At 37.4% G+C, this 27524-nt stretch overlaps 2 protein-coding genes and 2 long non-coding RNA genes across 6 annotated transcripts; 3 read left to right on the top strand and 1 right to left on the bottom strand.

The window, feature by feature from the left end:
- Window positions 1-648: 648 nt before the first annotated feature.
- LOC145463343 (uncharacterized) lies at window positions 649-5091 on the top strand. Its single transcript, XR_014041318.1, has 5 exons — window positions 649-1213; window positions 1406-1511; window positions 1802-1871; window positions 2238-2309; window positions 4561-5091. It is a non-coding gene; the product is annotated as an uncharacterized LOC145463343 (long non-coding RNA).
- A 343-nt stretch (window positions 5092-5434) lies between these two features.
- LOC145463342 (uncharacterized) lies at window positions 5435-15106 on the bottom strand. Of its 3 annotated transcripts, XR_014041316.1 has the most exons (7): window positions 14904-15106; window positions 14073-14146; window positions 13337-13443; window positions 12441-12520; window positions 12132-12212; window positions 11949-12038; window positions 5435-5739 (listed from the first exon to the last, which is right to left on the bottom strand). It is a non-coding gene; the product is annotated as an uncharacterized LOC145463342 (long non-coding RNA). The 3 variants fall into 3 exon arrangements; XR_014041315.1 differs by having other exon boundaries at window positions 13337-14146; XR_014041317.1 differs by lacking the exon at window positions 13337-13443.
- A 2903-nt stretch (window positions 15107-18009) lies between these two features.
- LOC145463800 (uncharacterized) lies at window positions 18010-19543 on the top strand. Its single transcript, XM_081447598.1, has 4 exons — window positions 18010-18074; window positions 18189-18263; window positions 18384-18563; window positions 19032-19543. Exons 1-4 carry the CDS (start codon window positions 18010-18012, stop codon window positions 19252-19254), a joined length of 543 nt encoding a protein of 180 aa, XP_081303724.1. The 3' UTR covers window positions 19255-19543.
- Window positions 19544-23778: 4235 nt separating this feature from the next.
- LOC145463799 (uncharacterized) lies at window positions 23779-27104 on the top strand. Its single transcript, XM_081447597.1, has 5 exons — window positions 23779-24554; window positions 25562-25656; window positions 25767-25926; window positions 26171-26237; window positions 26710-27104. Exons 1-5 carry the CDS (start codon window positions 23928-23930, stop codon window positions 27102-27104), a joined length of 1344 nt encoding a protein of 447 aa, XP_081303723.1. The 5' UTR covers window positions 23779-23927.
- The last annotated feature ends 420 nt before the right edge of the window (window positions 27105-27524 follow it).

Here is a 27524-nt window from a genome sequence, read left to right as displayed (position 1 = left end):
CAAGGTTTTGCGATGGTCACACTGGACTGGTCTCAAATGGATATGTGTGCTTCGTCAACTTTAGATCTGCGCATTATTAGTAGGAACAACTTGACTCGCTCACGCTGCTAGGGACCACTCTGGTGTGGACCGACGCTTATAAATCCCGTACATACAGACCAAGGGTGAGTTTCGAAGAAATTCTTCTCTTCATGTAGGGTTTTGGACTTTCGTAAAAAGTATCCCGGCTAATCCATTTTCATGCGACGAAAATAAAACGAGAACATTTTTGAAAGTCTCGGAAGATTTATGGGTGCAAAAGTTTCCGGCGTTTGCGAAACAGGAGAAAACGTTTGCGGTAGCTTTCCGGCTCACTTCGGGCCCGAGCAGTTTTCGGGATTTTTGAGAAACGCACGCCTGGCACGATCTGCGCAGTTTCTCAAAGGAATTTTTACCGCGCCATTTTTGTAAACAAATAATAAAAATGTAAAAGGCTCGCTACAAGGCTTGTTCTAGCAAAAACTGCATCTTCTAAGCGAAACCCCAGTAACGCGGTCACACCATCTTCTTACTTTAATTTCCCTTTTTATCGTTATTTAAAGAAATCTGATCAACCGATGCAAAGGTAAGGGAAATCATTCTGTTGCTGGACGAAAACAAGCCCTGGTACACTGCTTTTCATGCGAAAATAAGTTATATCAAAATGCAAGACAACGCACAACTAAAACTCATTTCCATATCAAAGATTATTGAACAGGATTCGTTGAGGAACAAACGTAAAAACAGGTCGCAAATTAGCTATTCAATAGACCATTTCACGATTAACTTTTCTTATTTGCATTACGATGTAGCAGTGTTATTCAACGTGGATGCGAGGTAATGTCGGACAGGAACTTTAAAATTGCCCGACATTGCCTCGTAGACATGCTGGATTACATTGCAATGCAAATGAGAAAAGTGAACCGTGAAAAGGGCTATTGAAAACAATACTCGGGAAACTCGCCATGCAACTCTCACGTGCAAATCTTGGGTTTGATTTTTTTTGCGATTGGGGAACTCATTTGCATTTTATTCTTTCGTTCTTCGTGGTCGGGAAGGTTTGACTCCTCCGAGTGAAGAGGAAGTCTTAGAAAATGGAGGACAACGCCTTGAAGGCCGTCAACAGAAAGGGAATTGTGGAGGATGTATCACTTCCCAGTTTATCTCGCTTCAGAGGCTGAAGTAAAAGGCAAGGGTAGTTGTGAATTTTGCATGTACTAGCGTTACACACTTCCAAGCAGTTCACAACACGACACGAGCAGTTTTCGACAAGATATGACCAATTTTTTAGGGTTTTTGAAAACAGTTTCTCTTGCGCCAAGAACCAATACTGAAAAAATTGTTCCAATAACGACATTACTCATCCCACTGCTATTCTTCTTTTTAGGTGAAGTGCCTTTGAGGAAACATCGATAAAGCATAGCTGGAGCTACCACATTTCGACACATTGATTAGGCGGGAACTTACCACCTGTAGAGTTTCTGTACGCGAAGGTATGTTTTACAATGAATATTGTAATAAAAATAGTTCCACAGTGTGTAGATGTGACTACTGTTATCTTGGTGAATGGGATGAGAAGTTGATCGCTTTTGGAAACTGAAACGATAGATAAACGCATGATGTTCAAGCTATCGACATATCAATTGACTTATTTCCTAGTAAGAATTTTAAAACATATTGTTCGATGGTAAATACCGAAGAAGTTCAATTCAGGAATAACTTGTCGTTCTACCAGATAGTGCGTGCATTTGATTATTCCTGAATTTTTCTTATTAATTTTCAGGTGAAGCGCTGTTAAAAGATCTTTATCAGGACATGAAAAGAGGAAAACGCCAGCAAAGAATTGCACGAGGGTAAGCTGCAGAAAATTAAATAAAAACTTCATGAAATGAATATCAAGAAAAGTAGGTCCACAATGTGTACATAAGGCTAATGCTAATGCTATGGTGAACTATTGCAACAGATGGCAATTTTTTTATTCGTAAACAAAACCTTGTGCCTATATATCCCGGGCACAAGATACAACTGTCGCTGAGAGACAAAATAATATAGAATGATGCTGCTCTTTCGGGATATTAGACGAGCTATCGTGAATAAACCGATTGAACCTTTCAGAAACACACGCTTTGTTGAAGTGTGATTAGGAGGCTCGGACTGTTATAAATTAGTTATTGACTGGATAGAATTTGCTAAGTCTGACCCTTCCATTTCAATTTCAGGTGAAGCACCCTATAAAAAGCATATTGATACGCACACACAAGAGGAAATCACAATTAAAGAGTCGAGCGGAGGTAAGCTTTTGAAAACCTACTTAAATTTAATGATTGCTGGCCCGTAATGTGTACATGTGTTCACAACTACCACGGCAATGCAATGACGTATTGCAAGACGAAAACAAGATATTGATCTTTTTGGGAATAAGTTTTTCAAGAAAATTAAAGCAAACTATGTTGAAATCCCATGGCATTAGAAATGCTTAGGGGAAAGGAGAAATCTCGCGCTGATTTTAAACTGCTGTCTGCTAATTTAAAATCGTTGTTGCCAAATTGGCCAAACTTTGTCCAATTTCCTAAACATTTATCGAGAAACATTAAACTGTAGCAAGTTTGGATTGCGTGAATTAACGTTTCTGTAAAAACCATGTTTTGAAGGGCTCCTCCACCCAAAATTTGGAGGTTTTTTGCTTTGAGCGTGACTTCATTAATTTTATGTCAGTATCTCTACGTACGAATTTGGCGATGTTGTTTTACTTTCGATCTTTCAAGAATCCACATGTGTTTATAAAAATTTCTTATGTGATTAAAAATTATTTTCTTCGTCAGTAGCGCATTTTAGAACAATACACCTCTTCTTACAACAGCTTAATATTGTCGCGGATACTTTGTGTGACACAACTAATTCGACAAATTGAGTTTTTCCAAAAACTAAAATTTAGATGTTTGCGTGGCGATTCTAAATAATTTTGAAATATATTTACGAATGAGGAGCTTGACTTTCAGAGAAAAACGATTGTTTTTCACGAATAACGACTGCCAACTTGTTCAAATTGTGTTCGTCCATATTCTTAAAACAGAAATAATTTGCCACGAAAAAATGCGCCAAAATTGCGACTTAATTTTGTTGCCGGTTAATCAAAATGTTGTCCATTTTTACAAATAATCTGCGGATTTCGAAACAAAATTCAGGGAATCATGTCCCGTTTTCTCCAACATAGGATAAACATTAACACTAACTATTTTTAAACAATTAAGAATGCCACTTGATCTGTTTGATTACCAAATTAGTGAGAAAAAGAAACAACAACGCGAATCATCAAAACATGTATGAATGTTCTCTTAAATTCTTTAAACTTCGTTTAAACTACCACTTAGGTAAACAATTTTGTTTGTACCCCACCCTTTGAAACGGGCAAGGAAAAATTAAATTTCAAAGGTTTTTCATAAGGCTTTTTCTTGATTTTTATCACAATTTTTCGGGCAAGGAATTTGCCACGTGATTAGATTCCAACAATTTCAATGGTATGATTGGAATGTAAACAAAATATCGGACGTCGAATCGACTGTCCTTTTTGTTAAATGTTTTATCTATATCACATGGAATGTTTAATTTTTGACGAACCGAAAAATGTATCAAAAGGTGTAGAGTTTTTTATTTTTAAAAAAATAAAAAAATAAAAGACATAATTTGCACATCTTGTCGTCTTATCGGCGTTCGATGGGATCATTGTTTGAAACTGTGGTTGCCTTCCAGATTTTAATTTGGATCGTGTTTATTCGTGCACTTGTGACAAACCCGAATAATGCGCAATTGGTTTCGAAACGAGTATTATAATAGGTTATATTTGATTTTAGCAAAATATGTTCTTCGTAATTCGCGAACAAGGCTACTATTTGTGGAAGTATTTATTTTAAAGCCAAGGGGTATTAGGGACACCATCTTGAACTGATTTTACGCTAATAAACCTGCGGTTTGTATCTGATTTATTGGTTCTGTAGATGTTTTGAAGTTATTCGTGTGTAAATTTCCCATTTCAAAACATGCGATGTTCTCTTGAAAAGTGCACCTTTTTCTGGTATGCAAATTATAAATTCAAACACACGTGTTAAAATTTCAAAACCAAACGATTAAATTGAGTACAAGGTGAGATTGCTAAGAAAATGTAATCGTATTACTTGCTTTTTTACGAAAATCATAATAAAAATGATCGATCTTCATTTTTCCAAATGTATTCTATCTGTTGAAAGGACAGCTTTATTACGCCACAGAGAGATATTATTTACAATTGTCTCTTAATTTATGTGCGTCAATTTAGTGAGCCCTTGGATTGATCAACATCTGCTTTCCTATTGAGATAACAATACAGTTTCAAGCAAAACAGTTAGGAGAAGAAAGAAAATCACTACCATGAAAATATTGATGTACCAGAAAATTCTCGTGAAAGAGCATTTGAACTAATATAAAAGCACATGTAGTATTATACATAATTTTGGAAAATTCGTTGAAAGTTTCCTTATTTTAACCCTTATATTCTTGTTCTCTCAGTGTACTCAACAAAGCTTACTGAATGAGGTGGATCACAATCCAGACGACAGATCCAGAGGACAAGAATTCTTGAAGAAATACTAGATAATTACAGGTTAACATACTCAAGATAATATTTTTTTTGATCATCAGAGAGTTTTTCAAATGTTACAACGAGAATTGATTGAGCGATCTTTCACAAAACTAGCGAGAATCAAATACCAAGGACAGGAATGGAACTATTAAGGAGACCACAGAATTATTTTCAGAATTTAGCACCCAGTTGTCCGACATAATCAATTCAATTTTTGTCTGTTGTTTCAATGAAAGGCTGTCATAGGCATGTTGGACTGAAATACACTCCTCAAAAGATCAATCTCTCGTTTAGAATTTTGAAATTGCTACCCGGAAGCTCATAATTATTAGTGAACTCATGCAAAATTCGGAATTTTGGAATATTTGTTTATATTTACAAGCGGTCTTACGACTTAACAGTTTAGCTTGTGAAGCAGCAGTATTTCGCCTTAGCTATTTTTCTATTGATAATTATAATATCCAGATTTTGCGACATTAAAGTATTGTATAATCATTGCTTGTCATCAAGTTCAATGTTTACTTTAATTACTCAATAAAATGAAAGCAAACAATAAAATGTTGTCACAACTTTAATTGTGTCTATCATCTATTGTCTTTTTGACTTTCAATAAACAAATAAATTTTTAAAAAAATTCGCGCTTTTAAAAGGGGCCTGGAAACTAGTGAAAATGTAGGCTATCTCTTTTACTATTTTTTGACTATGTAGGGTTGCCGCGAAGAAAAAAAATTCTGCGCTTTTGGACAGGGTCTAGTCAGGAATCAAATATATATTTAGACTTTTGATGGGAAAAAACATTTACACAATGCAAGATTTTTCCCGCCAAAAGACTTAGTATATTTTTGACTCAAAACCAGACACCATTCAAAAGCTCAGACTTTTTTTTTTAAGGACAATTTCCCGCCAAAAGACTTAGTTTTTTTAACGACCTTTTCTTTTTGGTCCCTTTTAAAAGCGCGAAAATCTTCCCGCTAAAAGACTTAGTTTTTTTACGAATTCTGATCTCAAGTTAACACGAGCTAAGATTATTCAAGACATTTTATTTTGACAGTTCTTTGCTTTGCTAATAACATGTTCTCTTCTGGTTCATGTCACCCGCTTTGTACCTGAAAGAAAAGCAAATATAAAATCATTTACAACATCAAAACCTTCAAAGCATAACATATTTTTATATAAGAACCTTGTCAATAACTGAGGTATTTGATCCTGAGATTGCAAAACATTTTTATAAAATCCTGAGAAGAGAGGAGATTTGAAAATACAACGCGTAGCGGAGTATCTTGACGAAATTCGAGGTGCTTAGAAATGCGGTGAAACACGGTCTTGAGTGTTTGATATATCTTCTCAATCGAAACTTACGAGAAAACGGAGATATTAAATCTATGCTAATTATTTAAAATTACTGAATTATTAATTAGCGAGAAAGAGCACTACCCCACTTCTCCCTACTGAGAATTAAAACAACAGAACATTCAAATTATTCCAATAAATAACAACAACAATTCTTGAAAATTAATAAGACGGGGTTAAACCACAGGTTCTGATTACATTTAATCACTACACCTTATGGACTACTTTAATTAGAGATTAAGAAAGACTTCTTCTCAAATCCAAATCTGCTAAATCTCTGAAGTTACACAGTTCATTACAGCAGCAAGCTTAAAACTGATTAGGAGGTTCTATCTAGAATGATATTATAGGTAAATCATTTCCTAAGTCGACGAGCTTGGAGGGTGAAGGATTGTAGTAAATGCCAGATTTCAGCAGAATATTCTTGACTAATAATATGATTAGCGCATTACTCTAAGCGCTTCTAATCCCGAGTTCAGAATATAAGTTCCCTTACATTTTTCCATACAACATTTGATGGAACGTTCTGAGAGTTTGGTTTTACATCAAAACAATATCTCCTTAACTCATGATTGAAAAACGTTACTCTGGCTTAAAAAATGTAAAAATGTTAGTAAAAATTTTTGTAAAAGTCCCAACGTTTCGGCTAAAACTTCAGCCTTCATCAGGGGAAAGTGACAAGGAATTTGTAAAAAGGCACGTTCTTATACTATGCAAATCAGCAAATTGGAGCTAATTATGTCCTGTCCCTCAGGGCTAAATTTAAAAATTCGTTCGGCAAATGCATGCCATCAACGCGGTTCAGCGGATTCCTGCAAGTGTTAATTTCCCATGCTTCTAAAATACGTCTGTTGCACCAATTTGTGCTTGTACGTAAAATCTTTGAAGATTCCCAGGAGATGGTGTGGCCAGAGTGTAAACAATGTTCCGCTAAAGCTGACTTGTGCGAGTGCTTGTTTACAAACGCTTTTTGATGTTCTCTGAGCCGGGTGGAAAATTTTCGTTTCGTTTCCCCGATGTAGCTTTTGTCACAACCTTGACAGGGAATTGAATAAATTGCGCCACGAGTCTGATCTTTCGGGATTGGGTCTTTTGGTTTGGGAAATAAATTGCCGATGGTGTTGTGTGGTTTTAAAGCAACTTTGATATTGTAATTGCTTAGGATTCGCTTAATCGGTTCCGTAGTGCCCTTGACATACGGTAAAATGCAGAAACCTTTTTTGTCATCCGGTGCAGTTGCAGGCGTTTGTTGAGAAGGCCGTTTCGGTTTACTTGCATGAATAACAAAGCGTTTCGGGTAGCCATTCGACCTGAGTGCCGCGATCACATGTTTCATTTCCTTTGATTGTTGGTCAACGGAAGACGGGATAGCTTTTGCACGATCAGTCAGAGACTTGACCACAGCCCTTTTGTGAACAGCCGGATGGTGAGAGTCAAACGAGAGATATCTTTCTGTGTGTGTCGGTTTGCGATAGACTTTCGACAGACAGTGACGTCAAGAAAGGATATTTTCCGTTCTGTTTCTCTTTCAACCGTAAATTGGATCGACAGCTCGATATTGTTTAAATGACTCTGTAAGGCTAGCACTAGGTTGGATTTAATAGCGGCACACACATCATCTACATATCGTTTCCGAAACCACGGTTTACTTTGGTTTACTAACATTTTTACATTTTTTAAACCAGAGTAACGTTTTTCAATCATGAATCAACCACCTGGTTACAGGACCATTTTTAAAATCTCCTTACCTGTTTGTTTGCCAAATTGTGTGGGATTTTCTATCACATACATGTACTCCTCCCACATCTGAGTCAGCTGACTCCGCGTGAAATTACTTCAATCAGCTCATAAAATACATCATCATTCATGTTTTACTGATCAGAGACTCCTAGTTTTGGTTTTGAAAAAAGCACATGTTTTCCTATATACTGTCAGTGAACCAGACAGTATTGGTGCATGGTATATGGTTCTCATATGACCAAATCAAAATTATAAAAAATTACATAAATTCTAAGCGTTTAATCCTACAATATATTCCTCTTTCGTGTTCTAGTAATCAATGGCATAAACCTCTGTGTGAATTTTGGCATCAAGTCAATACTTAATTTCAGAACGAAATGTTTTGAGGTTTATGATGTCCCAGCTGAGCTGTCACAAAGGGGATATTTTTGCCATTTTTACATTCTCACCTCAAAAAAATATTATATCTAAAGAGCTATGAAGTATAAGCAAATTATAATGATGACAAAATCTGTTATTTCTTGTTTAATGTTATGTCTACCATTATCATCGGTTAGTGAAGCTTACAAAGAATTGGCCACTGCATACAATAAATTGAAATAATTTCTCTAAAAATTGTTTCTGAAACAACTCAGTTACGAAAAGCACTACAGTACTATAATTTGTAACAAGCATTCCTTCGGTCTGCTATAGATCTTCAACTGGCTATAAATTATTTCTGGCTCTTAAAATAACCAAACATTAACAATTTTTGTGACATTGGTAAAACCAACCAATAGTGCTGGTGCAGCATTATTAAAACCCTACAACCTCTAAGGGGAGTTTCAATTTTGGGAATGATCTCTTATCCCTGGCTGTTAAGCAACAAATATTCATTGTATATCAAGACCTTAGACGAAACTGAAATTAGATGTGTTTAATGCAACACGTAAGTTAAAGCGTCCCACATTTGAGCATGATCTAGAATCAAAATTTTCAGGACTTAAGTTTTGCATTCCGTTTCTTTTAATAAAGTCTTGAGAATTTGGGTGGAGTATCAAGACAATGTTTCACAGAAGATGATTTTGTTGAATTTGGATTTTGTTTTGTCATTACCTGCACTTGTCTACATGTACTTGACTGACTATTGATAGTGTTTCAGACTTTTTAGTGTGTTTCAGTTTTTCTGTTAGCGAAACGAACAACTTGCCTCCTTTCTTCCCATTGAGATACATGGGTATATGGCCACCCTCATTTGACGTTTTCAAATTGATTAATGATGTTCTCACAAAATATTGTAGACCAAGTAGAAAAAAAAAACAATGAGAATTGTCAACCAGGGCATAGTATAATCAGTTTGATCAACATACTGTACATCTAGCCCGCGCTAGTCTTAAAAGTAGTTTCTTGTCTCTTGATTCTTAGTTTTTATACATATACCTTTATGGTACTGGTCATAAAGTACATACACGATGGGGTTAGACGTCAAAAAACCAAATCTATCACAAAAGCAGTAATATTTTTCAGTAGTCCACCCCTTGATAAATGCATGATGAAACATAGTCCACTAATAGATAGGGAGGACCAGGTAAAGTATCATTATACCTATTCCTTACAATGAATACTTTTGCTTTTACTCATCTTTCTCTTGCTCTGGTTATAAAGGTTTGATGTGTAAATAACATCACTTATGGTTGCCATAAAAATGGCAGGTTAAATATGTAGTAAAAGGGCTCTTGAGTTCTTAAAGTTTTAACTCAAACTCAGAAAATGACTGTCATGGTAAAACACTTCCTGGATGATCAGATTAAAGCATGTTTTACACATGACCCACCCCCATTGTAGTGAGAGCCACCCTTTATGGTCCACCCCTCTTTCCATGCATCAAAAGGGTTAAGCTCATTTTTGTCATGACCAGTCCTTAAACTTGAAGTGAATTTACACATTTTTCATGGTTGTCTTATGCTTCTATTAGCACCCCATTTGCCCCAACCCCTAAAAGAACTGAGTTCTTGTGAAATAAATTCTTTAAAAATAGTTCATTTTAGGCATGGCACATTTAATTTAAGGTAATTCCTCTGAAATAAAAGTGACAATAGATTTTTGTTCAAACTTTGTCCACTGAATATTTGTCATATGATAACTTCAATTTTGAAATAAAAAAGGGGGGTGCCCATGCTCATTAAGGAGCAGTGAGGCATTGAAAGTGCCCCATTTTGGCATTATTTAATGCTTATTATAAAAACGCAATTCCAGTAATTGTAAAATCTTTGTGAGCCCAGACTCATAAGAAAACGCATTAAACTACAGTCAATACATTGTGTCGGACACAAATAAACATTTTAAGTTTGATTAAGACAGAAAGCTAAATCCTTGATTAAAAAATTGAACCAAATTTCTTGACGTGGTTACCGACTGCAAGATAGAAAAGACCACAGTGTATCTGCTATTTTTCTTATTTATTCAATTTCAGCAATAGAAATTAGATCAGTCTTTCCTCACTTGAAGCTTATGATTTGTTGATTACAATGGCTGGAAAAAAAATTGGGGTGCCCGTGCTCGTTGGTGAGCTAGGGCCATTTTTCAACTGAAAGAGCTCAATATCAAGGCAAATCCATCATGTTTTCAATATGCGCGTGCACGAGCGCGCGCTAATGATGCCATAAATTATGCGCAGTAAGGATGCGCAATGCAAATGTGAGGAATGACCTTAATAGGTGTTTTAATTCAAAAGTTTAATATAGGATTTTTTCTGCTCAATCAGAAGCCAGCTGTTTGGAACTGGCGTGGTAAGACTCCATATAAGCCAGGGATTCCTTGGTTTCCCTCCAACTTGTCTTAGCTGATTTTTCCCTGCCATTTTGACTTTCACTAACCCCACCAACTGCCTCTACACTGTAGGTCCCCAATGATGACACTACTGTATTGATACAGCACGTATAGATATGTGCAGCTCATTTTTTTTGGTTGGTGAGCCATTTCAGATTTCATCATTTTCTCAGCAGGTTAGAAAATAATGTTAAATTAATGGAAAATTAATCAAAAATGACAACTAAATGCAAAAAAAGGACATACTCCATGTACATCTACAAAGTTGCTCAACAAAACTGAAAAAAAGAGATGAAATTTGGCTTAACCCACAAAAAATGCTGTAAGTTGCTCTGGTGATCTCTTATGACATGGAGAAAACAGTTAAGACCTCAAAATTTCTGCAAGGGTGTACACAGCAACTTAAATTTTAGGATCAAAAAAAAAAAAGTTTTAGGATCACAGAGGAAATCCTCTTTTCAGAGTTCTGAAAAACTTCAGGAGTTCTGAAAAACATTAGCATGGATATCTGTCCCCACCCCTCCTTCTTGTAAGACTGGTGGGTGTAGGAATTAGAATGCCCTTTAATTCTAATCCCTGTTAATTCCATCTGTGTTATTCATGAAGCATGGTCATCATCAGATGCCTTTTGGCAGAAACAACTTCTAAAATTAACTCGTCCTTAAATTCATTTTTAGTTGAACTCTCCCAGCAAAAAGTCCTCAGGTGTCCAATTAAAAATTATAGAGGTCACTTTTAATAATGATGCTATTTCAAATTTATGAGATATAGCTCAGCTCTGCTCCAAACAAACTTATTCTGATCCTTATGAATTCCATCGGTGTTATTCGTGAAGCTTGGTCATCATCAGATGCCTTTTGGCAGAAAAAACTTCTCAAATTAACTCCTTAAATTCATTTTCAGTTGAACTCTTGTGGCAAAAAGTCTACAGGTGTCCAATTAAAAATAGTTATAGAGGTCATGATGCTATTCCAAATTTACCAGATATAGCTGCTCTGCTCCAAACAAACTTTTTTGTAAAATTTTAAGTCTTTTTAATTTGCAATGTTCATTTTTAATGAAAATCCCAAGTTCCCTTTTTCCATCAAGTTCTTTAATTGTATAAAAACTGTGGTAAAGGTCTTATTAATTATGGTATGACATCAATTTTAATACACAATACCTTCCATTTTTTTTTTTTTTTTTTTTGATATAGGATCATAATGAAAATATACTTTCCTCCAGATATCACACTGTTAAAGAAATACTATTCTCTAATAATTAGATTCTAAGCCCTTGGTTGGCTTATTACGCCAAAATTTAATGACCCACACTGAGGCCAGTTTAGACAAATATGTTCAACTTTCATCGTCAATACAGGCCATTGATATTTCATTAAATCTTGATACTATAGAAAATAATATTGTTTAGTACTCACCAATTGTTCTAGCAGGTCATATTCCTCTTTTCCAATATTTATGACTTATTCCATGATCATTCCATCGTAATTATTGCAGTCATTCAGAAACTGTAAGAAAAAGCAAAACGTTTGTCCAGGGTGATTCAGTGATAATGGTAATAAGCCAGGGCTACTTGACACCCCAGTTGATGCCACACTCACCTAAGATAAAGAGTTTGATGATTGTTTCCCTGTCTTTGACTTGATGTAAACTGTTCCTTTAGCAGTGAAATCAGCAAGAAACTGTAGAGAAATAAAAAGCAAACGTTAAAGAAATTCTGTAGGGCCTTAAGTCTGTAATAAGTAAATAAATTAAAGGAAGAGAATGTCCCATGCTAAGAATTCTATTTAAAAATTTCTTTTATAGTCTGGGCAACAAATTTGAGGTGATGTCTAATTGCAAAATGTCTCCCCACATAAAAAAATCTTAACTTGCACTTAAGGATTATAGATTTATTATAATTTACTGACCTGAACACATGCATGTAGTTATGATGATGTTTCCAATCATTATTTTTTGTGTTGATTGGTCAGTAAGATCAACAAAGAACCTATTTGAAAGAGAAAATGAAAATGAAACATCAGAAAAGAGAAAGTTATCATTACATTTACACTATTAAAAACTCATTACCAATGAGGGTGGGAAAGAGAAATAAGGGCTGGTGTGAGCTGGGTGAGATACCAGCCTCAAAAGCATGCTCCAAGTAGGAATGGAACTCAAGGCAAACTGGTCCTTACACAGCTGGTAAGCAAAACATGTAACCCCTGCAAAATCCTGTACAAGCTCCACAGCGCATGCCCCCTGCTAAAAAGATGCTGACCAGCACTGGCTCGAGTCAAATGTTGCTTAAATAACATTTAGGGCCATATTTGCTCTAGACACGAGACAGACTTGTCACTTTGAGCAAGAGCTGGTGATTTAATGCATTTATTTAATAATGAATAATTCAATGAAAAAAACAACAACAACAACAACAACAACAACAACAACAAAAGCAACTAGCTGTCTCATTTAGTCTTTCTAAATTATGTATCAATCAAATACTGAATAGTCATTAAACAACACCCACCCCGAGGCATACCCTGGGAGTTTGACTTATGGTGCATCTGGGCTGGTGGTGGGAAATTTGACATCAGTGCTTGATATTGGGGTGGAACATTTGACACGACAATCTACATTGTATGGGAGAAGTCAGAGGAATTTGAATCTTGAAGTTGCCTCAAGATCATGGTGAAGCATTGTAGAAGACGTCAAGAGACAAGTTGAACAGGGGTCTTTGCATACTGTATGTCATGGATCAAAACCAATTGCCTTCAAAAGGTTTGTACAGTGTTTGAAGGTACATACATGTAATATAAAGTCTCACCTGTGAAAATTATTCAATCCACTTTTGTTGTTAAAGTATTACAATTCAAGTAGATTCTCTACCCTTTGTTTGTTCATTTTTGGCCAGAAAGATGGGAATTTGACGACCTGAAAATTAAAAAATGTCTAATGTCTAAAGATTGCCCAGGAGGGATGTTGACATTTTGAATTGACTACACTCAAACCTCGATTATCCGCACCTCAATTATCTGGACTTCTTGATTATCCAGACTTTTTCTCTAATCCCAATTTTGTCACGAGTATTTACTAGTCATGATCAAGATCCATAGCAATATTCTTTTTAAAAGTATACCTTTGAAAAGTGCAGTCAAAAGCAAGTTTGTTTTGCTTTTAAAGAGCACAAGCAGCGCTCGCACACATGCATTGTAGCTACATGTAATGAAGAACACTCGAATGAGTCCTGATTGGCTCAGAGTTGAGTGGTTCAAGATATACAGTAGACCATATTGTTTTCCAAACGATTTGTAAAAGTGTTGTTTCACGATTAAATGTTGCTTTATTTAAACAGCTTTGTTCTTCATTAATATTCACATTTTTGATTATCCGGACCTTCGATTATCTGGACTGTTTCGTCTAGTCCCAACGAGTCTGGATAATCGAGGTTCGATACATTACGTGGCTCGTCAGGGGGATTATTTTTATAAGGCTACCTCTACTATCAACTCAGAGTTTTGATAAAAAAACATTCATAAAAGAGACAAAATGTATGTACTCACCTATTGCTATTATGTCCAGAAGCTCTTTTAGTATCGTTGCTCTGTCTGAGTGTTTCAGTCGTCTCAGTGCACACCTGTCAAAAGAGAATGAAGTTAATTGGTAAACAAACAAGCTAAATAAATAAATTAACTAATAAATAAACAAACAAACAAATTAATAATTTTAAAAAAATCATTGCCCAAGTAAATGGCTACTGGAAAGAACAATGTCAGAAAATGGACACTAGGCAGAACAGCAGTCTGTTTGAATCCTTGAATCCATCTAATTCTTAGCTTATTGAGTCATAATATTTTAAATGAAGTTGACTGTACTTGTATGTGCTCCTTTTATGAGTTAGCATATTTTCGTATGAATTAGCATACAATGTGTATCTTTACTGGATATCTGCAGGGGCAGATCCAGGATTTTTCAAGAGGGGTTGGGTAGCTGGTACCTTGGGGTTGCAGAATCAATAAGGCATGTTCCCAAAATGTAGAAATTTGAGAATTGAAACCTACTTGAAAACCATTTCACTAGTATTAGAATGAGGTACCTCTCCAAAGCGTTTGCCTTTGTTTCTGCCATAATATTCACAACCTTTTTCTTTTTGTTTATGTTTTGCTTCTCCAAAATGGGGGGGGGGGGTGATTAGCACAATCCCCCCCCCCCCACCTCCCCCCACTTATTCCGCACCGGATGACCATTTAATTAAGTTAATTCGATTGAAATTTAGCGCTTTAATGTGCTATTAAAAAGGCAGCAAAGTTGTTAGCTTCCCATAGAGCCTTATACAAGGCCTACATAGTACAAAAACGGTTTCAAGATCAAATTTTCAAGTTCATCAAGCTTACCTTTCAACGATGGGAACCACTTTACGAATTTGTTTGCTGCATACTCGCGAAGAGAACCATTTGTTTGTTAAATCTCAAGCTACAGTGTTTCTCTGACAAGCTGCGAATCGCTTCAAGTCGTTGGAACTTTCTGACTCTGTGTGCATGAGGCAAAAAAGCTTTCCCATTTCGCGACTTCCGCAGAGGGAACGTGCTTTGACGAAGGAAAGGCTGTCACGTGTAGTATCTTGAATAAATTAATTGCTATACATGAAAAGTGTGATACAGGGTACGCAGCCGGTTTTGAAATTCAGATCAGAGTGATACACTTCGGTGAGCGAGATAAATCTAAGCGAAATAAAAATATATCTCTTTGATCTCTCCAGTGGGAAGTTTGGAAAGTAGATCGAAATTATTTTAATACTTGATCGTATCCCCATCCTGGATAGGAAGACTCTTGGCACTCGTGATCATGCGACTAGCCACACCAGGAGCCTGGGAATGGGTTGGGTGTCTACAACAAGAAGCCGGCCAAAGTTCAAAACTGGACAGCTAATACTCTGATTAAGGCGCGACAAGAGAGTCACAAAACGTTAAGGCCGGGAGTCCCGAAAGATCTGAAGTTGACATATGATCAACAAACAGTCTTAAGCAGTCGTGTAATCGTTCCATTTCTTACTCAGACCACTAATCTGGTGCTTGCTCTGAAAATATTTTTGTTTTCATTCTGATATCTGTAAATAGTGACATAAGGTAAGAGAAATTCATCTAAAAAGAGAAACACATAGGGAAAAATCAGTTTCCTTTAAAAAAAAAAAGGTTATTTTCTTATTGAAACATTGCAAAGAGAGGTTTTTAAAGTATTTCAGCCAAGTGCTGATTGGGCCACCCTGTCTAAATAAAGTTGACCTTGACCTTGACCTATTTCCTTCCTACTCTCAATCTACCCCCCCCCCCTACTCAAAGCTTTTCATGCCACCAGCCCCTCCTCTGACGCACCTCCCGCTCTCCTCTCGCTCCTCTCTATAACAACACTCTGAGCTATATCTTCAAGTATCTTGGCTGAGGAGGAACGGAGGAAGATTAACGACCACAGTAAAGAGGCTTGAAAGGTAAAAAGCTTTAAGCCGGGTGGCTAACGTTAATTGCTTTGATTTCCTGGTTCAAAAGTGACGGCTTAGGAAATGAAAGTAGTCACGCTGAGATTTACGTCATGAGCACGTTGGTCGGAATTCCTAGTTAGGAATTTTCGTGTTAACGATGCAAGCAATTGAATTTTCGTCGAATTATCAATCGACTAAACTACAACTAAGCGGTAAATGGAGTAATAAATGGTAACATTGTTTAGCCAAATCACCGTCACGAAATAAATCAAACCAATCAAATCAAATTTTTATTTACAATATTTTGATTACAGTTGAAAACAAATTTAGCTGATGTAACCAAGAAATATGCTAGTTATGTCTGATTTCTTTCACTTTTACTTGATGACAATGATAAGAGTTTGAGTTAGATGCGAAATCGTCGTATCTAGTTTTTGTCACGTTTGCCAACTTTTGCTTTCGGCTCGAGTATAACGTGGAAGCTTATTTTGTATGCACTATTTGAATTGTATTCACTTGACTATAATTACCTAATGATCGTATTTTTACACCATTATTAATACTACTTTTATGTTCAGTAAAACAATCCACGTTATTGTATTATTTATAATATTTATATTTTGCCCTCCCCGAGATACGAAAAACCACACCCAGTCCATCAATCGCTGTTTTCGACAAACATGGTTTAAATTTGTCTCCGGGATCTTAAAATTAACACATCTGAAAACGTTCTCTAAATTTATGAGAAAATTAATTCATGGTAGTTGGCATCGGAGTCTAAAACAATATCTTGGGGCGATGCCAACTGGTTCGAGTGGTTCAACAAGATGGTGTTTTCTACAGGATTCCCTGTGAGTGCGGCAAAGTCTACATCGGGGAAACAAGGAGATCTATGTAGGAGAGGATCAAAGAACACGACAGGGATATACGACTCGCCCGTACCCAGACCTCCGCCGTTTCTGAACACACCCACGAGACCGGCCACTATTCTATCTGATGAGGTCAAGTTTATTGATCGAGATCCTCACTGGTACACACGTAGGGTCAAGGAAGCTATTCACATAAGACTTCACCCTAATAACATCAACAGGGATAGTGGAATTGAAATTCCTGAAGCATGGATGCCCGCGATCAAAAAACACAACAACAGGAGAACGGTACAACAGCGGACCACCGAGGGAACAGCTACTCGCAGGAACAATGGAACAATAGGAGGATCGAAATGCACCAAATCACAGCTGACCTTTGTGATATAAATGATACCGTGCAATCAGTCGACCTTATCGCCTGAAGAAGACTAGTAGTAAGCAGTCGAAACGTCGGGATCTACATCTCAAGTGACTACATCGTGAGACAAACGATAATACACTTTATTATTGTTTTGATATGCTATACCATTTAGTTCAAATTTTGCAATTCTCTTTGTCCGCTCTTCTTTTCCAAGCATTTTTGTTCGCTTGATAAAACAAATCTGATCATGTTGTCCAGACGCATGTCACAAAAGTCTAATTTTTCCACCAAATATAGGTGAACAAAAAAGTATTAGAGCACTGAAAATCTTAATCTCAGGCATGCAAAAACGTGTAATAAAACTCTCTTTTTTATTTTCAAAAAAGAAATTGAATTCACAAGGCAGTCGACGTAATTACCTGGGCATTGTGCTGCTAGTTATGTCTCCGAACGAATGTATTGTATTCAATACTATTGAGTTAAGGCTTTGTCCTTGAGAATCGATCCAATCGAGTCTTAACGCTTTTTGTGCAAAAAGGCACACGCAGTTACAACCTTTTCCGGCCCGTTTATATAGTTACACACTTTTCTGACACATTGCTGACAACTTAAATGAGATACTATTCGTTAAATAAAATCCTGGATTATAATCTGATTCAACTCAAATTACTGATCACCAAGCATTGGTTAGTGAATTAACTACTGCGCGTGCTCGTTCATTTTCTGCGCGAGTCTTTCGTAATAGTGACATTGTTATTTGTTTCGTCACGTGGTTTATCAGTCAGTGTATCGCTATGAACTGGCGTCGCTTAACCAGCTGCGTGCCAATGGGCAAGGTAGAGAAGAAAATAAAGAAAAGGTGTGACAAGGTCACCGGTTTTCCTGCTGATTAATCTTGTTATTTACGCTTTTCCCATATTTCGAGACTTAATAATACGTTATAAAACGGCCGACATGATGTTTGTCTTCGCAGAAGAGATTTAGAAGAGGAGCTTTGTAGGAGAATTAAAATTATCAACCAGCTTGAAGAAGAAATACTTGAACGATGGTGAGAAAATTCAAACTTTTTTTGCTCGATAAATCCTTGCACACTTGATTGAATTAAATTTGTAAAAAGTCTGCTTTCTTAAAGAAGTTAATAATTCAATGATAATTTTTGTTATTCAAGGGAAAATTTGGATAGTTTGAGCTCCAGGCCCGAAAGACAAACACAATCACTGATAGCTGCCAAAGAACGCTACGAGAAGGTTTCAAGGGATCGACAGTTGATGATGGAGGAATTCCAGCAGATTGAGCTTGAACTCAAAAGAGCCCTTAAAAAGAAGAAAAAGACTTTGCTAGAAAAAATGTAAGTAGTACATATTACTTAGGCAAAATATGCACCTTTTCCACGTGCAAAAGATCTTAAATGACACTTTGTCCACTTAATTAAAAGTGCACCTACACAAAAAGAAATAAGTAAATTCTCTACCCAGTCGACTTGAATTTATAGCTGAAACCTTTCTATATTTTTCCTTCTTGACAACAAGACATGGACACGTTTCGCCTCCAAAGAAAACAGGGAAAATTACTGGAGGGATAATTTCACTGCTCAGCGCATGTGCAAGCAGTAACGTTCGCCCATTTCATTCTACTGCTTATGGAAACAATCAAAAGCGAGCTGATGACTTCCAGAAAATTTTGTTTGAAGTTTTCATGTGTTTCCAGCATAAAACCTCTGGTTCGAATAATAAATTCGATGCTCAATACTAAATTCGGCATTTTCTGTATAAATCCGTGATTCTATCGCCATAATTTGATTGCTTCCTCTTCACAGTGAAGTTAAGCTGCGAGTCAAAGAGCTAAAAGAGCAGAAAGCTGCTATAGAACGTAAATACGAGGTGCTCTGGGAAATGGCATTTTGTTTGGAACAAAACGAAGAGAGGCGAGAGTGGAGGGAAAACCTGCGTCGTACGCGCTCGCAAAGCGACATGGTCACAATACCAGAGCCTGCCCCTGGAAAAGCGTGCCAAGGAGAAGGATTGGCTGGAGTGAAGTAAATCGTGCAATATGGAAAATATCTACTTAGTAAACGTGGATGATATATTAAAAACTCAATGTGTGTGCTCTAGTTACTTCGTCACCTGTTAAAAAAAATAATTGTTGATTTCGACGTTTTTGAATGCAACAGATTGCGTTTTATCCATAGATATAATTAGATGTATGTGAAAATGAAACCAAAACCGCAAAACCAACAACTGCATGCGTACACACAGGCTCGCGCGCAAACGCTGCGCTTGTGCGCACACGCTGAAGTGACCATGAAATTTCCCAACGTAAACAGACCAACGCTATAATTTACTGCCAGCATGGCGGGTCTCTTCTCTTAGCAAAATTACAACCTACAAATCATGTGGTAATTTCTGATATAGTATTTTGGACTCGCGCGTTAACTGCTAAATGTTTTCTTGGGGTGTCGTCTCGCGGAATGTTAGCATCTTCAATCAGCCTCTCAGTTTCGCGTGTGTTTGGTCCGTGTCATTTTTTGCTCTTGTTCCTGTATTCCTGCAGCTTGTGACAGAGGACACGAATGAGGCAATGAGGTTAGAGAGTAGAGTGTTCAGTGTCGCTAGATACTCTCCGCCAGTTAAAGTGGTCGTTGTTTCTGAACTAAAATTGATTATTTAAAGGTAGTTGTCTAAAACCTTAAATCCCAAATAGAATATGTTTGGAAGCTGAGGGATGCACCTCCCTCTAAACATTCGTGGAAACATTGACTTTCTTAGGCTATGTTCATACTTGGTGCCTGAGCACTAATGTGAACAGAATTCAGAATTCAGGCACAGTGTCCGTGCCCGGGTGCAAGGACTCGGGCACTAAATGGCACTTGGGTACTTGGAGTACAAAGTATCTAAACGCAATACTATTTTGTGCCAGTGCCTAAGCTCCAGTGCTTGGGTACTAAGTGTGAATGCAGCCTTACTAATAGCTCTTCATGTTAATCAGGTTAGAATCATGCCATCAAAGGTGGGTTGGTTGAGTGTTTGAAAGTTAAATGAGCTACAATGAGTGCCGATTATGTTCGGTTAAAAAAAGGATGTAGAAAGTGTTTTCACATGACGTCGCCGCAGGCTTATAGGTGTATCCACACAATGAAACGGCGACCATGTTGGTCGGTGTTCCAAACCAATCCTGTGAGAGTTTAACTCTATTGGGTTAAATTTTTTTGTTGTTGTTCCAATAAATTTGCGTGACCGCTGCAGGCCACGTGAGTGAAAATGCTCTAATACCCGGTGATAACCGACTAAAATGTGATGACTCATTCTCGAGCTAACTTGAACCACTTAACAAATTGACGTCAGTTTTTCATGCGTCTTGATGATCAATTTCGTCATAACATTGTCAAAGTAGCTGTGGATCCGCAGACTACTTTGACAATGTTATGACGAAATTCATTGTCAATAACAGGTCAGACGCATGAAAACTGACGTCAATTTGTTTTTTACGATAACAGATTGTCAAATTGTCCACTCTCGCTCGTTGACGCATCACATAAATTATAAATTCATTTGTCTGTCCGCATATTGACGATGAAAATTAGCCAATGAGCGCGTAAGAATTTTTGCAGTTATCGTAAAAAAAATATGGAGACACAAGAGGAACTGGTTTTACTCACCTGATTCTGGATTTCTTGCTTAGTTCTAAGTCGCTCATTAATTACCCAGCACCTAGGCCTGCCTAGCACCTCAGTGTACTGCTACAGAATTCACCTCTGGGTTGCGACAAATCTTCCGCACTTATCTGCTGCCAACATTTTTGAGGACAGCAGATATTCAGAAAATTTGGCTGCCATGGTTACTTTGAAACTGCACTGAAGTTCATTTCCTGCTTTCAACTTCAAATTTGCAGTATGCTAAACGAAAATTGAGCTGATCTCAACCATTCAGGTTCAATAGTTTTTACAAGTTATATGATTTATATAACCTTTATTGACACATGGTGTTGATTCCACTGGAAGAGAAGAAAATTCCATACTAATAGCAAATTCTTGAGGTCTTCGGACACGGCTGGATCCTCTTTGCAACTTTCTGTCACTCCTCCTCCTTCGTCTGGCTCCCGATAATTTGCCTGATATAGAAGACTAACAAAGATAGCCAATATTTACTGAAGTCCTGTAGCCCCGAAAGTGACCTTTGCTTACATCAAGGTACCCTGCATTATTTGTAACAAATTGTAGTTAATTTTGTGCTCACCTCGCGAACTAACTCAGCAAACTGACTTCTCAACGAGACAAAGTCCCATTGCTGTTTTATAGCCACTTTGGCTGTTTAGTTACGTGACGTAAAAAAATTTCAGAACAGCCTGTAGCCATTTTGAAAAGATAAAGCTGGTCCCTAGGCATTTTCGTCCTAAGAGTAGCCGACGGGGTCTTGACAGGAAGAAAATGTAGCGGACCATTCGATTACAGCGCCTATCTTTTATGTGACGGGTCTAAAAACTCGAAAACATCTACCGCTTTTACCAACCCTAAAAAAATTGTAATTTGTAAAAGATAATATATCCTTCTATATTACACTGAAGGGGCTTGAAATAGCATCAGTTATTTAAGCAATAGACCACAAGGTTTTATGGTTTATAGGCTGATAAACCACGCGGGATGTTGGAAGAACACGAGAAGAATTCGTAAATCACGAGCCGCAGACGAGTGATTTACGAATTCTTCGGTAAAAGAATTAAGAAAACAGAAATTAGAAAAAGAAAAACTCCTTAGAGACTGATACAATTGACCGAAAGTGAATTCACTTTCTTAGCATCCTGTGCACCTGCTAAGAACTCGTTGGTAAACAAATTACCAAGAAGTTTTGCATAATCATGTTTCATAATTATAAAAGCAAAGTGCCGTTATGCCATATGGCGAGCCGACTAGGGGCCGGTTTTACTGTGTCGTATTGGCAAGTGGCAGTTTAGTGTTAATTTTGCGGCCTCCGGTATGTTAACAAAACTTTGGGGTAAGTACATGTATAGTTTCTTTCGGCTTAAGGTTGTACAATACCTGGAGGGGGCTAAATTTGTCAATTTTTTTCTTTTTAGATAAAAAGGCTGCCATAAAATCTAGCATTTCCCAAAAATGGAAGTAAAATCTTTAAACGCGCTCGAGTTATTTAGATAAAAATAGGTTTTTTAAAATAAAAGTTAATAAAACAGTTGGGCGTCATAATAGCGCGTGAAATTTTTGCGCGAAGCGGCTTCATCCTGGAGCTCTTATTGGAAGAACCTCATTAGCATACACACGATATATTTCGCAGTTTCGGTTTCCAAATCAATTCGCCCTTCCATCCTAATTATTACTCCTTATTGTGGTCACGAAACGTACTAGAAATTCAGTTCATAGCCTTTCTATTGATGGATAGTTTGTGGTAGTTTCCTTGAAAACAACGCCAGTACATTTCTTTTTCTGATGGTCACCCGCCAAGGGATTGTCTAAACTTAAAGCCAGATGGTCCTCCGACATTTTATATTTTTGATTATCATTGCTATACCCACTCAACATTTCGACTGTTTATTGCGTATATCCAGCATTCCTCCGAATGAGATTACGAGTTCTTGTCCACTTTTTGGAATTGAGATTAACAAGTTTGGCGTGTTCATAAAGTGCTAACAAAACTAATATTTCTTCCGCCTGTTATTTCATGGGCGATGTTCATTGTCTGTATGTAAGGGTGAGGTCAAACGATATTTTCTTGCCGCTTTTTTGATGAGACTTCTTTACGAGAAGCAACTCAAAAGAGGGAACGACGTTTTGGTGTCACGCAGGCATTACTTTCATGTGATGCCTGAAGTTGAATGTGCATAATAGAGTATTCAAATTCATTTCAATGCTATGTCGTCAGCGTTGATTACAGTGCAGATAACAGATAATCAAAACTTGACTGCTTAATTATCAACGAGATGCTTTCCCAGGATCCACTGAACTAGGGTAACTAAGTGCCTGTTTATATGGTTTCTTTGACTGAAGTTTAGTCTACAGCAATGCTTACCCCATTAGATTGTTGTAAACTTTATAAATGATCCAGAAATCCGTTATTTCAAATTACGTCAAGAGGAAGGATTTACCGAATACAGTTCAACTCCTATTAAACGGCCACCCTCGAGGAAATGGATAGTGGCCGCTTAAAGGGGGCTGGCCGCTTAATAGACGTAAAAACAATAGAAAAGCTCCCATCAGGACTTTGAGAACTGGCCGCCTAATATATAGGGGTGGCCGTTTAATAGGTGGCCGCTTCATAGGAGCTCTACTGTAGCGTAATTGCTTGGATGCATTAAGAATGGGCTTAGAGAAAAGTTGATTGAAGTATCGTGTGAGGTTTTTTAGAGCTGCATGAAGTCGTGTAGCAGCATTAATGTACGCGGTCCCCTGCATACGTTAAATCTTACCAGGAATATTTTCCAATTACTTGAGTTTTAGTTTCGAGTTTGAATATCCACAGGTAACCAAGGAGGATTCTAGCTACTGATAAAGTCATCTTCAGTGGTGAATGAATGAATGAATGAATGAATGAATGAATGAATGAATGAATGAAAGACTTTATTTAAGTGTCATTAGTATTTAGCTTTTCAAAAAAAACTTATTGGGGACAATATTTACACTATAAAATATACCTTAGCTAAAGTTTAAAATTATTTACAGTTTAATGAATAATGTATAACGTAAATAAATCAATAAATAAATACAATGCATGGTGGCTCTGTAGGGCTTGTCGTCTGCCTTCTGGTCTGCTCTTATTTTTGGCTCGTCAATAGCAAAACTCGTCAGATCGATTCAAGTCATCATTCCAGATTGGCCCGGCGAGTCAGGGAAATCAGGTCACATCGAGATACTCGTCAAGCCCGTCGAAATCGTCAGTCAGATCAACCCGAGACGAAATGTAATTACAGCATCGCTCTGCTAGACTTTCCACCTTACATTATGAACTCAAGCGTTGAAAAGGGCTTTATGTACGACAAAATAAAGTGGTTTGTAGACTTTACGTGCTTCGGTAGACAAGAAAATGATCAAGAAACTTGCAAAATGGTGCCCATATATGTCCGTAGTTGGGTGGAGATCGTTGAATTGATCAAAAAAAAGAGCGTGGATTTCGCTTTTCCCATTCCAACGGACGCGAAGGCAGCCCTCAAGAATGAACCCGACGTGACGCTCATCCGGGCATTCGTCTCATCCGGGTGTTCGCTGATTATGAACATGAAGCAGTGTCAGGAGGAGTCCCGGGAACAGTTATTCACTTCTATTACGTCACAGTGGCCCATCTTGGCTTCTATGATACTACTGTCGGGGATTTCTGGAATAATCATTTGGCTATTGGTAAGAATATTGATTTAAAGTATCAGTAAACCTCAATCCCACATGAAAAGGTCGGGGACTCTCGTTGTCGCGCTCAGTGACATAAATCACAGATTCTGGTCTCACTTAGGATGTTCATGACAAAAGCGCACCATTTTTAGCTTCTCGCTTGAATCTCGCTTGCCGGAATTCAACAACAGGTATCGGAACTCTGAGACTCGAACTGGGTTTAATCTTTAGTCTTCTACGTCTTCTTTCACTACTCCTTCTCCTATTTCTCATTCTACTTCTACTCTACTCTTAATGCAACTTACTGTACACTCACTTTAGTGCTAACTAGAGCTCCGCCCGGAACTCAAGCTAAGGACAAATCAGGTGGTGCAAAACAAAGTAACCGGATGTAAATCCTAAATTAACGCAGCTGGCTTGATACGGCAAGCAGAGATCAACCAATTGAAAACTAGAAAAATAGAATAATCTTTAGAAACAGCTAACCGTAGATCTATCTCGGGGAGGTAAAAGCGAAGGTCGAAAGAGCGACACAAACATTTACACAGATGAACGTCCGAACACAAAGTTCTAGAACGAAATGTTTCAAGGGCATATGGAAGAGGCGTTCAAGAATTGAATGTTCCACATATGTGAATTAACCTCGGCTTGCCAAAGCTAAGCATCCCTGAAAAACAAAATTTCTAAACATATGGCTCCACAACATGCTCTCCTCCCCACTCCCCTTCTTAGACAGAGCATCGTCCCCGATACTAACAATTGTAAAACTACAATACTAGAAATCTACTTTACTTACGTGGTAAGAGTAAAAGAGCATAAAACTGTTCAAACTTGGATATAAGATTATGGGCGAAACATAAGTAACCAGATGTTTTCAAAGCAAACAATATGAAAAATGTTTAAAGGTAAATATAAACGGGACTAAATAAATTAAGTGTGGTTAAACCTTCACGCCAGATGGATTATCCATCTCAAGCATAGACTCGGATAATGACTGTTCATGTTTCTTTCAATCGCAGGAGCGCAAAGCTAAAGAGGGCCAGTTTTCATCTTCATTTACTGCAGGTTTGCCCGAGGGGTATTGGTGGGCGGTTCTGTCACTCGCAACAGTAGGGTAAACTCATTTATGTTTACACTTTCATGTTGATTTCTTTATTGCCGCTTTTTGTTTTTTTTCTTGCTTATTATTTTTCTCAAAACTGTTTAACGCTTTGACCTTATTAGGTATGGTGACGTAACCCCGAAGTCACTTCCCGGGCGCGTGTTTGGTATAATTTGGGTCCTTACGGGAGTGGTTATGACGTCTTTATTTACTGCCACGGTTATAAATGTCATGGAAACCGCTATTGATGGTACAAAATGCACAGACATTGAGGGTAAAGAGGTGAGTGTAAATTACAGGATCACCATCGTTGACTGTTCTTCTCGTGCTATGAGAATAAAACATAGAAAAGAAAGAGTTCAGATCGCATTCGTTTTTGTGTCTTGGGCGAAGCAGACACAATGATAATTAAAATGAACTCAGAAGAACCTAGAAATATCAGCAAGAAAGGTGTTGATCTTTGTTCAGAATGCTCTGTGTTTATCATGTCGAATTTTTATGCAAATTGTTGCATTTAAATGTTTAGGTGGGGGTCTTACTTCACAATACCGAAATACAGAGAGCCGCAACTGATTTAGAAGCAAAGTATATCAGTAAGTAACACGTTTCTTGTTCCTTACAGTTTTTGCATTTTTTTTTTTTCACTTTGTGTCCTACGGAAGTTTATCAATAGCTGCGCGCGTTGTTGTTTTTGTCTGACAACTTTGTGTTCGCGTTGTTTTGTTGTTGAACTATCTGGCAAAATTCACACCAAAACCAAGCTAATATGGTTGAAATCTTGATGTATGTGAACTGTCATAGCATGGCTGCCATGGATATCAAGTCACGTGATCAACCAACAAAATGTTCATCGATTAGTTCAAAGAAAAATCACAAAGTTTGACGAACACCACATGTACAAAACCTAAATGCATAAGTTGCGAAACGTTTTCTAAAAAGTTGCCCAGAACAAGTCGTTTGACTGGAGTAAAAGGTACGTGAAAAGCTTTGCACCGACTTGGAATAGAATCTTATGGACAGAACTCAGTTCTTATTTAGCCTCACAATGAAAATTTGTATCCACAGAATTTAGCAACTTCGAGGAAATGATGTGGAATCTGCGCGAGGGGATAACTGGAAGAGTGCTTGTGGACCGGAACTCGGCAGTTCACATCCTGGATAAGTCTGGCTTGAGAAGAAACAGACAAATCCGACTAATTCGTAATATCGAGTATCCATTGGGTTATTACCTGGCGCATGTGAGTAAGGAAGTGCTTCCAATCCCTTCAATGTCACCAAATGACATGGACGACTCCGACAAAGAACTTGTGGAAAGAAAAACGCAACTAGCAGAATGCGGGCCAATATTGAAAGAATTATCAGTGGACTTGGTCGGCGTCGCCAAAACAGCTGCAGAAGAGCAACTTATACCTGTAGAACCGCAGGTAAATCTTTGTTATGTTTTCCATCCCAAGAAATAGTTCTGAACCTGTTCGCAAAATTTAGTAAACCCTAATGTGGGAGGGTTTTCAAATGCTCATCCAATTTCTTTTTTACAATAAAAGCCCTGATAGAATTATCAGTGGATTTTTTCGACGTTGCACTGAAGAGTAGAAGAGGAACTCATGCTTGTAGGAATCCAGAAAAATAATTTTAAAAAATTTTCCGGCCTCTTTAATCAAGACAAAATAATCAAGTAAGAACCATTACCAATCAAAAATACTGAAAATATTTAAAGCCCGCTCAACATGATTGTCTTCCTTGGGTAGCAAGTTTAAAAGGACAAACTTTGCGGTTCACAAATTTTTGAGAGTCTTTAGGTTTTGTTGTGATGGGTTGTACCTTCAGTCTTATTGTTTATTGTCTTTAGACCATAGACTTGGAAGGACTTTTTTCCACTG

This window comes from Orbicella franksi, chromosome 12 (assembly GCF_964199315.1).
Source record: "Orbicella franksi chromosome 12, jaOrbFran1.1, whole genome shotgun sequence".
NCBI classification, from domain to species: Eukaryota; Metazoa; Cnidaria; class Anthozoa; order Scleractinia; family Merulinidae; genus Orbicella; species Orbicella franksi.
Note: the sequence above shows the minus strand (reverse complement) of the source record. Positions and strands in the feature narration are given on the sequence as shown.

Coding starts and splice junctions, on each gene's coding strand:
- LOC145463800 (XM_081447598.1), top strand. CDS start 18,010: ATGAACTGGCGTCGCTTAACCAGCTGCGTGCCAATGGGCAAGGTAGAG. Junction 18,075..18,188: donor GAGAAGAAAATAAAGAAAAG/GTGTGACAAGGT, acceptor TTGTCTTCGCAG/AAGAGATTTAGAAGAGGAGC. Junction 18,564..19,031: donor AAGACTTTGCTAGAAAAAAT/GTAAGTAGTACA, acceptor TCCTCTTCACAG/TGAAGTTAAGCTGCGAGTCA.
- LOC145463799 (XM_081447597.1), top strand. CDS start 23,928: ATGCATGGTGGCTCTGTAGGGCTTGTCGTCTGCCTTCTGGTCTGCTCT. Junction 24,555..25,561: donor GAATAATCATTTGGCTATTG/GTAAGAATATTG, acceptor TTTCAATCGCAG/GAGCGCAAAGCTAAAGAGGG. Junction 25,927..26,170: donor CAGACATTGAGGGTAAAGAG/GTGAGTGTAAAT, acceptor TTAAATGTTTAG/GTGGGGGTCTTACTTCACAA.